This window comes from Fusarium falciforme, chromosome 1 (assembly GCF_026873545.1).
Source record: "Fusarium falciforme chromosome 1, complete sequence".
Lineage (NCBI taxonomy): Eukaryota > Fungi > Ascomycota > Sordariomycetes > Hypocreales > Nectriaceae > Fusarium > Fusarium falciforme.
Window position 1 is genome coordinate 5,474,168 of NC_070544.1, and position 17,551 is coordinate 5,491,718.

General features: G+C 53.7%; 6 protein-coding genes across 6 annotated transcripts; 2 read left to right on the forward strand and 4 right to left on the reverse strand.

Annotated features, from left to right (window-relative positions):
* Nucleotides 1-44: 44 nt before the first annotated feature.
* NCS54_00155300 (Hypothetical protein) lies at nt 45-1,738 on the reverse strand (the record flags this gene model as incomplete). Its single annotated transcript, XM_053147178.1, has 4 exons — nt 45-1,003; nt 1,054-1,134; nt 1,185-1,679; nt 1,729-1,738. The coding sequence occupies 4 exons, from the start codon at nt 1,736-1,738 to the stop codon at nt 45-47; spliced, it is 1,545 nt and encodes a 514-aa protein (XP_053003153.1).
* A 795-nt stretch (nt 1,739-2,533) lies between these two features.
* On the forward strand, nt 2,534-3,328 carry NCS54_00155400 (Hypothetical protein; the record flags this gene model as incomplete). Its single annotated transcript, XM_053147179.1, has 4 exons — nt 2,534-2,684; nt 2,745-2,882; nt 2,945-3,038; nt 3,091-3,328. The coding sequence occupies 4 exons, from the start codon at nt 2,534-2,536 to the stop codon at nt 3,326-3,328; spliced, it is 621 nt and encodes a 206-aa protein (XP_053003154.1).
* Nucleotides 3,329-3,973: 645 nt separating this feature from the next.
* Nucleotides 3,974-5,380, reverse strand: NCS54_00155500 (Nitric oxide dioxygenase; the record flags this gene model as incomplete). Its single annotated transcript, XM_053147180.1, has 1 exon — nt 3,974-5,380. One exon carries the CDS (start codon nt 5,378-5,380, stop codon nt 3,974-3,976), a length of 1,407 nt encoding a protein of 468 aa, XP_053003155.1.
* A 1,879-nt stretch (nt 5,381-7,259) lies between these two features.
* On the forward strand, nt 7,260-7,763 carry NCS54_00155600 (Hypothetical protein; the record flags this gene model as incomplete). Its single annotated transcript, XM_053147181.1, has 2 exons — nt 7,260-7,494; nt 7,573-7,763. 2 exons carry the CDS (start codon nt 7,260-7,262, stop codon nt 7,761-7,763), a joined length of 426 nt encoding a protein of 141 aa, XP_053003156.1.
* A 4,241-nt stretch (nt 7,764-12,004) lies between these two features.
* NCS54_00155700 (Hypothetical protein) lies at nt 12,005-13,908 on the reverse strand (the record flags this gene model as incomplete). The annotated part of the gene is made up of 4 exons (XM_053147182.1): nt 12,005-12,157; nt 12,210-13,417; nt 13,470-13,768; nt 13,838-13,908. 4 exons carry the CDS (start codon nt 13,906-13,908, stop codon nt 12,005-12,007), a joined length of 1,731 nt encoding a protein of 576 aa, XP_053003157.1.
* Nucleotides 13,909-14,596: 688 nt separating this feature from the next.
* Nucleotides 14,597-17,209, reverse strand: NCS54_00155800 (Beta-glucosidase; the record flags this gene model as incomplete). Its single annotated transcript, XM_053147183.1, has 3 exons — nt 14,597-15,954; nt 16,007-17,099; nt 17,156-17,209. The coding sequence occupies 3 exons, from the start codon at nt 17,207-17,209 to the stop codon at nt 14,597-14,599; spliced, it is 2,505 nt and encodes an 834-aa protein (XP_053003158.1).
* Nucleotides 17,210-17,551: the final 342 nt, after the last annotated feature.

Below are 17,551 nucleotides of genomic sequence, written 5' to 3' on the forward strand. Positions count from 1 at the left end.
AGCATATAAAATGAGACTTCTTTCCCTCCTCTTTTGGAGCAACGTCAGAGAAGACTGGTGCCCCCTTCCTCATCGTCATCTGACCCCGAGTCTTCTGGGCTATCAGTCGTCGGCGAGTCATTCAAGTTGAGACCCTGTTCAAACTGTTCTCCCAGCTCGTCCACATCAGCCAAATCACGAGCTCCCACATCTGTCTGCGCATCAGTATGTCGCACTGACATGAGAGGATGCGTGCTGGAGTCGTGCCTCTTTCCCGTCGACGCCTTGCTCTCCATTGTCTGAAAGGCATCGTCTCGCACCCTATTCATCATCCAGTTAAAGATCTCTTGCCGTCGTGCTTTTCCCTCTCGTCCGTCATCTTCGTACAAGTCAGGAAACCTCCAGTTGACGTAGAGGTTCCCGTGGCTGGATCGCGTCTTGATGCCGCCGTGCTGACCTGGTGTCTCGAAGTAGTAGTGGCACAACCTGCAGGCTCCCTTACTACTACCAATGTACTTCCACCCATGGAAGAAACTAAGCTCCAGTCTAGAAGCGTTGGCTGTTACCCATTCAAGGACGAGTATCTCGGAGTGCACAAAGGGCTTGAAGCTGTCCCTTTGGCACTGTTTCTTGATGCGATCATCAAACTGCATCCCCTGCAGTTCCAGAGCAAACCCGCGATACCTCTCTCTCCTGGAATTATCGTGCTCCATACGACCGATAATAGCATTGGCGGCCTCGCTCTTCCTGCCGAGGGGGTTGGGATCCGCCTTGCTCGATGACACGGGGATCACCTCGACTTCTTGGAACAGCTCCGGCCACTCCTTTTCCGCATCGATGAGGTCCTGCACCACGGCTTGGTAGTTTCGAAGGCGGGAGAGGTTGTGCCTCAGCTCGGACCAGCACTCGAAGCTTCTCCCGTCTTGGATACGTCCTCTCAGGGCACGTTCGTCAACGAAAGCCTTGGTTTGGGGGGATAGGAAGACGCCGAGAGCTTGCAGGAAGCGATTGTACGATGGGAGGTCTAGAAACTCTAGGTCAGAATAGTTTAGAAGAAGCTTGTGTTACACTTACACTCGCTTTCGTCTAGTCCCTTAAACGCAATGTCTGCGATGGCGTCACCCAAAACCTCGAGGCCTACTCCAACCGCAGTAGCTGTTGCGACCTGTTAGCTCTCGGCTATCTTAGGGCGTCACCCAACTCACCGATTTGATCTGTTTGGCGCTCGCAGTAATTTAGGCACTCCCTCAACTGCCCCTTGAAGCTCTTGAGGTAGATGTCTAACCTCGGCATATTGAACGCCAAGATCATCTCCAGGACAGCCCTCCTGGCCGGCCCCTGAGCAGCTTCATCAAGCTGATGAAAGCCAGACAAGGTCTCCAACAGCTCGGTCACAAACTTTTGCGTCTTCACCAGGTCCAAGCTGCACACCTGGTTGCACCCAAAGACGTAGACGAACCTGTCCTCGTGCTCAAGGACGGCAAACGACGTGACCGTCTTTCCGCCCTTGGTGCTGTCGCAGACGCCGGCGAGCTTGTGGACAAACTGGTGGAACCTCTGCTCCTCTGTCCGTGGCCTGGCTAGCGCCTCGGGGAGGCCGAGGGAGCCTTCCTCGTGGGTGATGTCTGTGAGAGCCTTGAAGAGGACGATTGGCTCGTAGAAGCGGCGCTTCTGCTTGGGCTTGAAGAGGACCAGAGCACCTGAAAGCAATCAGTTGTAATTCGACAGTGAACAAAACCCAGTTCGTACTTGATGTCATTGTGGTAGATATGTATTCTGTCAATGAATTGGTAAAACGGTGTTGTCAACTCGTGTAAGTGACTTGTTTGACTTGATTGTAGGGCTCAAACACCACGAACACAACACTCCCCTTTATACAAACTCAACAATGACGCAAAATGATCAATTCCCGGTTCCCTCTTTCAAGGCCCTGGCCTTCCATCACCATCCGCCTCGTCCAAGCCTCACTAATGCTGGAGGCCGACCTGGGAGGCCCATCACACCATGCGGGGTGTGACCGGCCCCCTACATCAGACCTCGTTGCCTTATTTCTCTATCGCAGGCTCTTTATGCTTTTCCAATTGGGCCTTTGTCATCTTCTTCTATCGCTTCCGCCTTTCTTCTACTCAGCCTCTTCCAAAACTGGACCAACACTTGGCCTCCCTTTTGGGCCGCCCGAACCCCCCTGTCAGGCAGCGAGGCGAACTGCTGCATGAGAGGAAGTACCCGCTCTCGCGTGCTTAGGAAGATACCGGTCTTTGTTTTCTGTCTAGTTGGTGCATCGCATGTTGGTATCTCGACAGTTGCGACGACAACATGGCGATGCACTTTGAAACAGGAAACTATGGTGGCCGGCCCCAGGTCGGCCTCCAAAGAGGCAACTTGTGTGGAATAGAAGGAAAGAATATAAATTCGATGGTTTATGATGAAGTTGATGCGGATGAATCTTGTTCAATAGATACAATAACATCTACTCACTCAATTGACTCCTTACTCAAAGATCCATTCATCTATACTCTCAATAACATCCTAGAAGCATACAACGTCTTCTATCATGTCCCCAAAAGGAAAAGGTCACCGCTCTCACAAGCACGAGAAGTCCAGCAGCTCCAGTCAACCCCAGGATGATGAGATACCCATCGACCCCAACCTGACGGACCCCTCGTATACCGGATACACCCAAGACTACACCCAAGCTGGCCCAAGTAAGTCAGAAACACACTCTGAAACATATGAAACCACCGACTTAAACCTTACCTACCCAGGCAGCTATGCACAGTGGCAGCAGCAGCCGGCAACGGTCAACCCCAACGACCTCTCACTCAACCAGGGTTCGAGCTCCTCCTCCGCTGCCCAGCAGGGCTATTATGCCGCGGGTCCTGCTTACCAAGATACCGATTATGGTACGTTTTTCGCTATACCTCTGATTGAATTCGAAACGCAGACGAGCTGAACCGGGAGTTAGACGAGCAGGCAGGGTCCTCATCGGCCGCTGCGGCACAACAGGACTACCAATGCGAAGAATGCGGGCGCATCTGCCGCGATCGTCGAGAGTACAAGTAAGAGATTGAATCACTCTACATCAAGTTTCCTACTAACATGAGCTCACAGCAAGCACATCAAGACTCACGAGAGGCCCATCAGGTGCGAGGCAGACGAGAACTGCAACGAGACAAAGGCAGAGCAGAGGGACATGGATCGTCACTACATCAGCGCCCATAAAGAGTATGCAGCCTGGAAGGGCATTCCTACTGAGCCCGTCGCGTGCAACTATCCAGGCTGTAAGAAGACGTTTACGCGGTATGACAATCTGCTAAAGCACCGGAACAAGTACCACATCGACACGTGATGGGGTGAGAAAGTCCCCAGGATATGCATGGCACAAGCGTTATACCTTCTAGAGCTGTTTATTCCTTTTAAGCCTTGTTTTTCATTTCACTCCTATCTCCTGATTTCACAATTCCACCTTGACAAGCCTCCCCTGCCTTGGGCGATAATCGGGCAAAGACGGAGGATTCCTTCATTCCCTGCCACCGAACTTTTCATTCATATTCCCTGTTAATACGCGGCATCTGACTTTTTTAACGAGATGAGAGAAAAGATTGTTTAGGTTCAAGGATGTTTGTTGATATTGGTCTGTTATCTTCCATCTCCCTTGTTCTCTTCTGGTATTACACGTAAAAATCCTCTGTTGATTCCCATTTTATTTTCAACAACCACCTTTCCAAATGCCATTTGCCTCTCTAGCTTTTATACCCGCTCATTTCGTTTGATGCCAAGTCATTCAATCCCCCAAATCCGTGAAAAGAAGTGTGTAAAGAATATATGTGAAATAGGACAAAAGAAATGCAGAATCGTCCAAGAGAGGAATCCGTCCAAGAATTGGTACAAAGTGAAAAAGAGAATGCGCCGGATCCGTAAACGCCCGTCAACTCCAGAACCCCGGTGCCCGACCAGAATCTCATTGCAATGTTATTAGCAAGCATTAGCTGGCTTATGCCGCAGAGAAGGGGCACTGGCCGGAGGTGGCGCCGGAGCTGGGGCATCTCCGCTCAGTGGTGCTGTTGATGGATGGGGCCGAGCTGGGGGCGGCGCTGTAACCACCGGGGCAGCCTCCGCTGGTGCTGGAGATGATGCTCAGGGTGTCGACCTTGAACTCCATGTCACCGGTGCTGAACAGCTCAAAGTGCATGCGGGACGAGTCGACCTTCTTGGACTTGAGGTACTCGGCCATCTCAAGCATGAACTGCTCGGGGCCACAGATGTAGTACTCGGTGGCGCCGTGGCACAGGTAGAGGTCATCGCGGTCAACCTTGGCCAGATCGACGCGGAAGTCGTGGTCGTAAGTGACACCGTAGACATCAGACTCGGCGAGGTGAGTCTTGAAGATGTTGGAGCGGAAGTTGGGTCGGTTGCGGGCGATACGGCGGACCTGGTCGTAGAAGGGCACCGAGCGGCGGGAGCCGTGGATCCAGGAGACGGGACGGTGAGGCTGACGCTCAGAGACGGTGTTGAGAATGGACATCATGGGGGTGACACCAACACCAGCGGAGATGAGAACGATGGGGACGTTGGAAGTGTTGGCCATGTCAAGGAAGAACTCGCCGGCAGGGTGGGTGAGCTCGACAATGTCACCCTCATCCTTCATGTCGATGAGGAGGTTGGAGACGACACCGGGGTTGAGGGCACCGCCGCCGAGATATCGGCCATTGCGAGTCATGTGGAGGCCCTCATCCCGCTTAACGGTGACGCGGTAGTAGTCAGGACGGGGAGCATCGCTCAGAGAGTACTGGCGACACTGGAGGTAGCCCTTCTCGGCGATACTGACCTGGACAGAGACGTACTGACCAGGCTGGAAGGGAGGAAGACGCTTGCCATCGACGGGGACGAGGTAGAAGGAGTAGATGTCATCAGACTCCTCAACCTTCTTCTCGATGCGGAACTTGCGGTAGCCCTGCCACTTGCCAAAGTCGCGGTACAGCTGAGCCTCACGGCCGATGAGCATCTTGGCAAGCATCCAGTAGGCCTTGGTCCAGGCCTCCCTCACCTGGGGGGTCATGGCGGGGCCGAGGACCTCTGCGAAAGCGGCGATGAGATACTTTTCGACGATGGCGTAGTGCTCGGGCTTGATGCCGAGGGAGCAGTGCTTGTGGCACATGCGCTCCATCTTGGGGATGAGCTCGGTGATGTGGTTGATGTTGTTGGCGTAGCTGAGGATGACGGCGGTAAGGGCTCGGGGCTGGCGGCCGTTGGCCTGATTGACCGTGTTGAAGTAGTCGTTAAGCTCGGGATGGTCACGAAGCATGTTGCGGTAGAAGATGGTTGTGATGCGCTCGCCGTGGTCGGTGAGGGCGGGGATGGTGCCCCGGATGAGCCTGGTCTGCTGGTAGGACAGAGCCATTGTGAAGGTTGATGTGAAGGGAGGAGGAGGATACTGTTAGACAGTAGGTCGTCTCGAGACAGCAAGTCGACTGTCTTGAGGAGGGCTGTAGATGGTTGATGTATTCGTTAATGAACTAGGTTCAAGAATGTTGCCACTGTCCAATGGTAGATGGATGGAATGTGATGAGCAAGCTTAAAAAGAAGGAAGAAGCTTTTTTGGCTCGAGGCAGGCAGACGAGAAGATACTGAGGTTCAGAATCGGATTCCAAGAAGCGTCCTCCCCCAGATATTTTATCCTCGACGGGCTCGCTCCTCCATGCCTCTTTTCCCTGCTCCCACGCCCCTCCAGGCTGTGACATACGCCCATCCAAGCAGAGATTGTCGACAAAGAAAAGAAGAGGGAAAAGAAAGGTGAAAAACCGACTTCTCCACAAGCCGACGATTCCTCGTGGCTTGTGCTGGCGAACGCCCCGTCAAGGGGAGGGCGTGTTGGCAGAGAACATAGTCCAAGATCCCTAACCTTCAAGAAGTCGTACGATAGCATGCAGGGGATCCTTTGCTTTTTGGCGGCGGCGGAGTGCTCCTCGAGCTAGAGAGAGAAAAAAAAAGCTAGAAGGGCTTGTTCGTTAGCTAGGCCAAGGTTCAAACTGGGGAAGGGTATGGGGCTAAGCTGGACCCGGGCTTTGCCTTGGGGAGTCCAGCCCCCAGCTGTTGAGGTGTGGAACATGACTTGGAGGAGCTCTTCTATACGGAACGCTTGATTCCGTCATGATGGGCTTTTTTGGTGAGGCTCGAGAACCACCATATTCTCAGGTCGACGAAACTCTCTCTCGGTCTCTTTTCCGTGGAGCTGAAGAGGGGTGAAGGGGAACCTGGGGGGGCGTGTGGCGAACGCCATGGGATTGGATCGAAGGGATCATGGGAGTTGCCTCGTGGGACCCAAACGTGCCAACCTCGTGCCTGTGGAGGTTAAGTGTGGCTCTCTGCTCTCATCAATCTCTCTGCTCCCACGAGGACGACGGTGGGCGCATGGCACGGCATGGCATGGCATGGCACAGCTTGATTGAGCTGGGCTGGAGAGTTGAGATGTGACGGCCTCACGAACCGATCAAGGTCCAGACTCGAGATGCTGTCCGCCACGGGGGAGGGCCTGAGCAGATCGGAGTAAACCGTTCCTCTATGAGATGGCTCACGAACGAGAAATCCCGAACCCGTGGTTGGGAATAGTATGATGCATCCATCGGCGGAGTCCATCTCGTTCATGGCATTGGCATGGCAGTTTTGGTCGGTAATGTGATGGATACCGTACGTACCGTACCGTGTTCCCTCGAGATGAACCCGCTGGGAATAGGCCGGCTTTCTTGATCAAGAGCTCAAAGACACCCTTGCTCGTGCCATTTCCCTGTCTCCCACATTCCCATATCCGTCGGTAGCTCGCTTCGGTACCTAGAACCTAGGGCAGAAGCGCGCCTCGGCAAGCCAGGAACCAGGAACGACAAAGCCCAGACGCCGCCTCCACTCAAGTCTGAGTTAGCCTTGCGAATGAGGTCCACGCCATTGCCAACTGAGAGAAGCCTCACGCGACGCTGGCCTCTGCCGTCTGGGGAGAGGAGATGGTGGATTGTTTAGATGTAACGTGCAATGAAAGTCTATTAGACGAAGATTGGATCAATTAACGGTCGAGTTCACCCTCCGAATTCCAGCACAGGAGGAAGGTTGGAACGACAGCCAAAGGTTATGGAAGGTACCGAGTGCTCCGTACCTGCCTGAAGATTCAGCGGGCAGGTACGTACTCCTTCACTCAGGCTGCCAAAAGAAAACATAAACGTCTCATCCAACCTAGACCCTGCTGAGACGCCTCCCCGTCAAAGAAAACAAAGGAATCAAATCTGCAAGAGATGAGGACGAGAGAGACATGCACCGTCCCTCATGCTTCCAGAAAGACGAGAGCCAACCCAACCCAAACCAACCCAAACCCAAACTGTTCGGCTGCCGACCGACCCCGTCCCCGTGCCCGGCCGGAGGGACCCAGGTCACCCCAGGCTCTCCGTCGACCCCCGAACCATGCTCCCACGCATCCGGCCAACGCCGCCGCCGCCGTCTTGGAGAGTTCCGAGGCCTTTCAATTGATCGGTATGGACACGGCAACTGTATAGCGCACTCGGAGCGCTCACTAGACAAGGCTGATGAAGTATTGACCGTCACACGCAGCTGTCAATCGAGGACTTGGTCCTCCGCCTGGTCTGTCCGCTCCGTTCCCACGATTGGTGACACGGCAGATCTGCACCGGCCTCTCTCTACTCCAAGCGTCTGTCTCTTACTTTACAATTCTCCGGCGTACATGTGTTCATCTGCGCACTGGCCCTTCAAACCCAACTGGCGGTAAGAACGCATGGGTATGACAAGTCAAGGACCGTTGTCGCTGTCGGCCAAAGTCGGAGGGCCTCTGGGCTGTTTTGTCGACAATGCCCTGCCTTGCTCAGCCGCCTATTCCTCAACAAGACCATGCTTCCATTTTTTTTTTGTGCTTTTTCCTCTGGTCCTCCTCGGCCCAGGGGCTTGTTGCATCTCCGTCTCCAAATGGTAAGAAGCCGCGGCAGCTTTGCTTTTTAGTCGCCTCATGGAAAGCTCCACTGCCCAACCAGACGTCCTCCAGGGCCGTTGAAACAGGCCACAAGCCACCGCCGCGGCCCTGGCCGTCGTACTCATGCATGTGACGCATGCATCTGTCTGTCTGTTTGCTGCGCTGCACTCGATACACTCCATATTTGAGGTTATCCAGACTGTCCCTGGCTATGCCTGCAGGATGGATACCTTCTGACTGCTCCCGTGGTGGAAACTTGATCGTCTCCATCGCCAGAAAAGCAGTCATCCATACTCAGCCTGCCCGATTCGTCCATGTCAAGACCTGCCCTTCCCTGTTCCTGTCATGAGCACCTTTTAGATCCTTTCAGATAGCCGGGCATCAAGCGAAGCGTAACATCATCTGCCCCGTTGGCTGCAAAAAGGGACGGGAACGAACATGTTGGTGTCGGCGGCTAACCATAGATCTCGCCAATTCCTCCAACTTGGACGCTTCTCGCGGGAAGAGTGCATATTAGTGCCGCGCGATATCCATGCCATGGCTTGTGAGGCACATGGCAACTGCATCAGATTCAAGCCTCGCCGTCTGCTCGAATACCACCTGGCATGACGTACCTGCATCCGAGTGCGTCTTGCATCTCTGCCGCCTCTACTGCAGACCTCCCCCCAAACCAACATAGATGCCGACTCGTCTCCGGTGTTGCAGAGGCCGGTTCAATCCTTGAACGCTGAGATTTGAGATTTACATGTTGACGGCATCGCAATGTCGGCTATGAGATGAAATACGGATATCCTGTCGCCCGTGTGCGGAATACATTCCCAGATCGCTGCTCTCTCTGTTGGCTGTCAGACCCCATTGTCCTTGGACAAGGGGCAGTTGATCAAGCTAACGACCAACGTTGACATTCCCGCAGTGGACTAAAAACTCTTCAGGCTTTTAAAACAACCTAGAGACAGGCTCCAATAGCCGCATATTTTTGCTTGGCGTGCTGGGGATCCGAGTCAGGAAAGTCAAGGGTTCCGTTCCGTTCAACCCCACGGCTCCAACACCGTTGGGCGCGTCCTGATATTAAGCGGCTGGCATTTTGCATCTTTTACCATGTAACCCCCAAAGACACACAGACGGGCTATCACTCGCCCGGCAGTGTGTTCGGGTAGTGGTAATGGTTGTGGGATTGCCTGCACCGGATGAGACGCAACGCGCAGAGTTCGCGGGGGCAAAGAGGAACTTTGACCTCTCACTTTTTCATCAATCACGATCCAAGGTATCGGTGCCTGAGATAGCTGTGCGTACAAAGGGACATCATCTGGCATAGAGAGCCAGGGGCGAGCGAGATGGCCCCCTGACTCGGTGTCCCACCTCCGTCTTTGGCTACACATCAGCGAGCAGAGGTTGCCAAGACTTAGATTGCGGCATATCCAGTCGCCTGCACTCCGAATTCCACTTTCAGACCTTGAAGAAAGACAGGACAGGACCTACCGGCAGGCGACGGAGAGCATGGGGTGGCGTCGACGGCGGCGTCCGGGGTTGGTAGCCCTGTTCCGAAGAAAGAAGACCCCTGCCGTCTAGGTCAACAACTCTGCAGCCACCAGGGGTGAGAGGAGAGCCTCATGGACAAACGGGCCTCCAAGATGACGACAACGGCAAAGGCAAGAGAAGAGAAGAGAGATGAGAAAGTGAATTGGTGGCTTAATGCTATTACTCGCTGACTGCAACAGGAGGGGAAATCCTCTCGGACGCACCTGAGGGCCCAATGTCAAATCAGATACGAGCAGAGTCATGTCAATGGCAACACCACGCAGCTATTGTTTCCTTTTGCCGATAGTCGGTGATGCAGTCATGATACCACGCTTTCTTTTTTTTTGTTTGTGACGAGTCGAAATCGCCGTCTTCCCCATGAATTGGGCTACCGGCCGTCTCTATCTGCATCAAATCTCACAATCACGGTTACATTCGCCTGCTCAAAACAGCACGAATCAATAGCCCCCGGTGATAATCAATGCACACCTTTGAGCCCCATGCCTCGTCGGGTACCCTTGCCCTCGGGCCGGGTCTCTGACAACCTACCATTGACAGATGCATTGACCATGGCGAAACTGAAGAGAGCAAAAGAGTTAATGTGTCACAATGACCTTCTTTTGCTTCTTATTCGCAGCGAGTCTTTGACTTTTGAGGAGGAGTCGGCATAGGATCTCGCCTCTTGTAGTCAGCCGGACAAAAGATGCAAGGACCAGGCACAACCAACTTGTCCACTCAATGGATACGAATACAGCATCTGTATGTCATGCACAAGTTCTTCTCAGCCAATCCATTCATTGTCAAAGAGTCTTGCATCCAAATCAGTCGAGACGTGCCTTGAAAGAAGAAAAGAAGCAGAGAGGAAAAAGGACTAGCCCACCGCCACCACTCGGCCGCGGGTCGTCTGCCTAGTCGCCGGACCGACGACAGCATCCACCTCGTGGGCGAACAACATCATCGAGATGAAGTAGAAGAAAAAAAAAGGAGATGAAAAAGAAATCATTATGGGGTTTGAGGGTTGACGGGTGGCTTGTTTCGGAAGGTGGAGGAAGATTGTGGATGTTTTTTGAAAAGCAATCAAGACTTGATTGGGAAGTGAGGGTCTCTCTTTGACCCTCTAGAGTGACCATGTTCTACACGGTGAGGCATCACCAACATCAGTCACATCTCGGTTTCTACGGTGAAAATGATGAAACTAAAGGTAATCAGACTAAAACTTGTCGGTCGTTTCTGATACCCCTGACAAACTTTTATCCTCTGACTCGTTTAGCCTCTTTTTATCCCATATTCAAGACAAATTTCTTGGAGTGTTGCCGAGCCGAAAAGTCTTGGCTTGTCTCTTACCGTTTCTTTTTTTGGATGCTTTCTTTTCCGTTCCGCGCCTCTCTCATCATGCAAGACGGTTTTTTTTTTTCTTCTCTCTCATGCAGGCTAACGAATCTTCAACGTCGCACCATTTCCGAGCGCCGCCGTTTTCTTCACTTGCTCATCTTTTCTTTTTAGAGTATGCAATACACACCCAGTTTTTCTTTTTGTCACCGTCGTGGGTCCATCTCAGTTCTCGTCATGCTTCTCGTCTCGCATCTGACGATATCTATCATCTTCCCTCTTTATTCTCTCATACAATATACTTTGCTAGTGCGGTTTTCATTGTTTTTTTCTTACCCCCCCCTCTTCTTTGATGCTCATCGTGATCAAACGTGTCTCCCACGTTTTTACTCCTCCTAAACCCCCTGCATCACCCTCGTGCCCTCCACGTGTCGTTCCCTCCCCCAGGTTTGATTAACTTTTTGTTTCTTGTTTTTTTTCTTCAGGAGTCATTTTGTTGTTGGCTAGCCCATAAGCACGTATGGCGTTGGTCGTCGACTCGGTCGTTAACGGCGGCCGGCGCGGCGCTCGGGAGAGGCTTCGGCCGGCCCGTCGTCTGCGCTCGGCGTCTTGCTCTGCCCTCGGAATTTCTTCTGGCACTCTCAGATCATAACCACGCGACAACTGGAGACACTAACCACTAGTAGAGGTTTAGACGCAGCCTACAGCACACGCTCGTCATTGCCGTAGGGCTTCTCATCTCACTTCCCGTCGGGCGGAGAACGCCTGTTCGTAGAAAGCCATGTGGCCGGCCGATGGAGAGGGAATGGTTCGTTCCAGGCCCTCGACTCCAAACCCAACCACCCAATCTGTTCCCTCGAGAATGAACATGTCATTTCTCACCTGTCATCTCACCTCACCTCACATGTCAACACCAGCAAACTACGTATTCATAGTTGGCTTAAACGAGTCTCATTTCTCATTCATTAGCAACCATTCCGAATGCCAACTCCGTATTATGTTATGCACACGCCAAGCTTATCCATCCATCCCATCCATCCATCCTGTCATGTCTGTTTGCAAGTTTCGACAAATTCCGTAATCACGCATGCTTCCTGGTCCGCTTCCCTCGTGGTCAAGACTCTGGGGAAGACTTGCCCTCTCCCGCGGAAAAAGCAAGCCTCCCCAGTGTCACCAATCATCATCATCATCACCCCTGATCCCTTCCTTCATTTACCGTCCAACGCGAATGACACCCGCTGCAATCAGCTTCTGAATCTTGGACCGCACGCCAGGGTTTCTCATGTGCTCCTGGAGTGCCGCAGGATCAGACTGAGCCTGTTGCAGAATCGACTGCATCACGGGGTCTTGCATGATGCCCATGATCTAGATACGTCAGTACTCACTTCACTCATCTCTCGTCAGGGGTAAGTCTTACATCGGGATCCTTCATCAGACGCTCACGGGTCTGCTCCTCAGTCTCGTTGTCGCGGGCAGAGTACATGGCTGAGAACGCCTTCTGCTGCTGCTGCTCAATCTCTCGAGCATTGGCACCAGCGTGGTGCTCCTGATCGACCTGCTGGGCCTCACCGCAGGCATCCACACACTCCGAGTACTTGCGCATGCCAAAGTAGGCCTGGGCCTTGCGGATGTAAGCCCGGATAAACTTGGGATCCTTCTTGATGGCAGCATCGCAGTCCTCGAGGGCGCTGGGGAACTCAAAGAGCTTGATGAAAGCCGCAGCTCGGTTGCTGTAGCCACGGGGGTCATCGGGAGCTCGCTTCACCATCTCGGTGTAGGCAGCAACGGCACCGGGGAAGTCCATCTCCTTGAACTTCTTGTTACCCTCCTCACGAGCCTCCTCGGCCTTGGCGGGGTCGATGTAGGCCACGCGGTTGGCCTCGACCTTGGCCCGCTCGGCAGCTCGGAGCTTGTTCAGGACATCGGGAGTTCGGTGCTCCGTCAGTGATCGGTTGTAGTTCTCCACGGCAAGCTCCAGATCACCCTTGCGTTCGTAGGCCGTACCGATACGAGCATAACTCTTGGCGATGAGCTTGAAGTCGGCGTAAATCTCACGGCCCTCCTCGATGGCCTTAGTGCAGGCTTCGATACACTTGTCGTAGTCTCCCTTCTCAAAGTAGGCAGCTCCAAGGTTGTTGAGGTAGGTGATGTCCTTGTAGAGCTCCCAAGCCTTGCTGTAGTGCGCAATGGCCTCGTCAAAGTTGCGCTTCTTATAGTTCTCAGTTCCGAGGGCCTTCTCCTTGTCGGCCTCCTCCTTAGCCTTCTTCTTCTCCAGAGCCTCCTCGTCCAGCTCGGGCTCGGGCTCGGGCTCGGGGGCCTTCTTGGGCTCGGGTTGCTTAGGGGCGGGTGGCGCATCAGGCATAGGTGAGTCCTGCTGGTTGGGGTCGACCTCGCGCTCGCTCATCTGCAGATCAACACCCATCAACACGCCCATAACGGTCAACAATCGGGGGTCGCTGAAGATCTCAGATGCGTTCTCGGGGTTGTTCTTGATCGACTGCAGCTTCGCCATGAAGGCGGGGTCGGCAAGGAAGCCGCTGGTCTTGGGGTTCGAGGCCAGCTTCTGGATCATGTTGGGATCGTTAAACATCTGACCGAGTCCTCCGCTGGGGTCCTGGGGGCCGCCTGTAATCTGTCAGTTCTCGAATCTGGGGTTCGAACAAGGATTACCACGTACCGACTTCGGCCTCCATAGCCTTCTTGACCGAGGCCAGACCATTCTTGAGCTGAGCATTGTTGGCATCATGCTTCAGACCCTCCTCGTAGGCATCGTTGGCAGCCAGCAGATCGCCCTGTCCGTGCAGAGCAGCACCCTTGCGGCCCCAACCCTTGGCCCAGTCGGGCTTGATCTCAGTGGTCTTCTCAGCGTCCTTCAGCGCATTGTCCCAGTCCTTCTTGGAAGCGTAGGCGGCAGATCGGTTGCTGTAGAGGATGTGGTTGTCGGGCTGAATGGCAATAGCCTCGGTGAACTTGGCGCTATCAAATCATGGTCAGTTCTTTTTTCCCATGGATGTCTCGGAGAGACCTTGTTGGTTGGTAACCTACACAGCCTCGTCAAAGTTCTTCTCGGCGATTGCCTTGTTACCCAGAGCCTTGAGCTCGTCCGCGGAAGCCATTTCTTGGGTCTTTGTCTTCAAAATCTGAGGATCACGAGTTCAGATGAGGGAGCAGCCAAGTAGAGTCTGCAGTATTTGAGGGTCCAAGTTATGAGGAGATGTGGTCGTCGCCCCAGGCGATCTAAGTTGGGTCGGGTTGGTGGGGAAAGAAGAGGGCCAGAGCTGACTTCTAGCTCTTTCGATGCTTGACCCCGCAGGGAGCTGGCCATTGGCTGGAGCTTGCTCGTGCCCCGCAGCTGTCTCTACGAGGCTGAAATCGCAACCTTGATCGGTTGTGCAGGGTAAGAATGGAAACATCGTCTTATATCTTTAAGCTTCCTTTTGCTTCCATCATCTCACTCTTACGTTGTTTAACGTGTGACATTGAGAAAAGCAGGTTTTCATGTGCTTTCCTTGAAGACTTGCATGTCACTTTTTTTAGGTGTCAGGAAGGGCATTGCGTATCAAGGTTGGAACGATGTCATTGTATTGGAAACAAGGAATGTGACGAACAATCAACTCAATTGTGGTGTTGCATAACTTTACCCTCTTACTTTTATTAATGGAACCTTACTCTTTACTGTGCTCACTGCTTTTTATCCCAACAAGAAGGAACTATCACAAAACACATTCACATTCAAGACGCAGCAGTAGTCTAGATTCATTATATTCATTGTCATGACGCTTAACATGCTCAAACAACACAACTCTAAAGGTTAAACGACTGCTCCTTGACAGCCACCGTCGACTCCAACACGATATCACGCGCCGACTTTCCAATCAAAAACTTGTAATCTCCACCCTTAACAACCCACTTCTGCTTCGCCTCGTCAAAGAAACCAAAGTCTCGTGTGCGGACGGGCACCTCAACCGGAGCTGTCTCGCCAGGCTTGACAGTCACCTTCTCAAAGGCAACAAGCTGCTTCACGGGGTTCTCCTCGGCGGTCTGGGCAGCGCCGACGTAGACCTGGACGGCGATGGCTCCAACCACGTCACCTGTGTTGGACACCTTCAGGCTGGCAGTGTAACCATCACCGGACTCCTTGACCTCCAGGCCAGAGAAGTCGAAAGTGGTGTACGAGAGACCGAAGCCGAAGGGGAAGTTGACCTTGTCGGCAGGCAGACGGTCAAAGTGGCGGTAGCCCACAAAGACACCCTCCTTATATGTGACCTTGAGCTTGCCGTTGTCGTACTCTCCAGGGAAGTTGCCGTACGCGGGGCAGTCCTCGATCTTCTTGGGGAATGTGCAGGTGAGGTGACCCTCAGGGGTTTGAGCACCAGTCAAGACATCCGCAATCGAGTTACCGCACTCCTGGCCGGGATACCAGGTCTGAAGGAAACCCTGAATCTCGTTCAGCCAGGGCATGGCAATCGCAACACCAGTCGAGTTGACAACGACAGTCTTGGGGTTGGCAGCAGCGACGGCAGAAATGAGGCGATCCTGGCTACCGTCCTTAGGCAGGTTAAAGCTAACCTGGTCCTGACCCTCAGTCTCCCAGAAGGGCTCGTGACCAGTGAAGATAACGGCATAATCAGCATTCTTGGCCACCTCGACGGCTTCTGAGACAAGGTCACGATCGTGCTCCGTCTCGGACATGGATCCAACTCGGAGACCGCAGAGTCCCTCGAGGATACCGAGGTCCTCGCGGTCGTTGGCAGCTGGGGGCGAGGTGCGCAGAAGCAGCTTGTATTGACGGCCGCCCTCAAGAGCAACCTTGAACTCAGGGGCAGCGACACCGCCAAAGAGGAAGCCCATGGCATCAGTGCAGTTCTCGGTCTGCTCATACACAACCTTATCATCGATAATAAGCTTGCTTGGCCCGAGACCAGAACAAGTAAAGTAGTACTGAGCCGTCTCCTGGGGAGTGAAGACACCTTCAAGCGAGATGTCCTTGTTGAGGAATCCGAAGCTACCGAGGGCTGAGATCTCTGAGTCGGCGTGGCCATGTCGGGTCTCGATAGCCTCAGAGCTACCGGGCTCATAGTACTTGAAAGTGAAGCCGGGCTTGCCATCAAGGCCGACGACATTTTCGGCAATGGCAGGGAGAGTGCGGAATGTGTGAGCGCCTGTGAACATTAGTACTTCAAGCTTCAATCCTCGAACTCTCAAGTAACTTACCCTTGGCGTATGAGAACTCGACGCTGTCACCGAGAGCCTCATGCAGAGCATCCCAAGGTGTAACCTTGTAGTGAGCGCTAACAGAAGCGCTGCCACCTCCGTGGGCCAGACCAATCTTGGCGTGTCCAAGCAAGGCAATCTTCTTGCCCTTGACCCTCTCCTTAGACAGGGGCAGGATCTGGTCCTCGTTCTTGAGGAGAACGATACCCTTGGAGCCTGCCTCCCGGATCAGGGCCTGGTGCTCGGGCTTGTTGATGGCCTTCTCGTCGGGGATGGTGGGGTCCTTGAAGCACCCCAGGCGCTCGAGGAATCTGAGAACGTTTGTGGCTCGCTCGTCAATAGTTTTCTCGGATGTCTTGCCCTCCTTGATGGCGGCGATGACGTCCTCGGGCTTCCTCCATCGGGTAGGACCAGGCATCTCAAGATCCAGACCAGCCTCAAGAGAGTCGGGGGTCGAGTTGGTGCCACCCCAGTCGCTCATGACGAGACCGTTCCATCCCCAATCACCTCGGAGCACCTTCTTCAATGTGAAAGGGTGACAGTCGGCGTGGTGTCCGTTGACCTTGTTGTAAGCGGTCATAACAGCCCATGGGTTAGCCTCCTTGACCGCGATCTCGAAAGGCCTGAGGTAGAGCTCGCGCAGAGCTCGCTCGCTAACAGTCTCGTCCACGGTCAATCGGTCAGTCTCCTGCTCGTTGACGGCGAAATGCTTGATGGTGGCAGAGACACCCTTGTCCTGAAGTCCCTCGACAACTCGGGCAGCCATCTTGCCAGTAAGGAGAGGGTCCTCGGAGAAAGACTCGAAGTTACGGCCACCAAGAGGGTGACGGTGCAGACACATGGTAGGAGCAAGGAGACATCGAGCACCCTTGGACTGGGTCTCCTCGGCCAGGGCAGAGCCGATTCTCTTTGCCAACTTCACATCGAAGGTAGAGGCCATGAGACAGGCGGCAGGGAAGCAGGCAGCGGTGGTGCCTCCGGCGAAGGAAGCTCCTCGAGCGCCGTTGGGTCCATCTGAAACCTTGACATTGGGAACGCCCTTGGATGGAACGGGAACAGTCTCCCAGAGGTTCTTGCCAGCAAGAAGGGACACCTATAGAAAACATTAGTTCCCAACTCAGGTCAGATAGTAAAGAAAGGGTAACAGACCTTCTCCTCAAGAGTGAGGGTAGCGAGGATCGCCGGGACGTCAACGGAGGCCATATTGAACTATACAATGAGATCCTGAAGCTTGAAGAACAAAGAAACAAAAGTCCGCCATCTTGGGGGAAGGAGGGCTCTTTAAGTGCCCATCCTCTCAACACCAAGCGCAGCTTCCCCAGCCATAGCTCAGTCAACACGATCAACTCGTCCGCAATTCACCCGAAGTTGGCCTCATGTGGCCACGCAGTACCCGCATTTCTGCGGATCGTGGGAGGAAGCATGATACATGGCTTTTGGTGTGCAACACTGCAACGGATCATGTACCACTAGGGAAGCCTGCCGACCCGGGCTGGGGCGCCTACGATGCATGGGGCCGTGGTGTTGGGCTATTAGAGCGCGGAT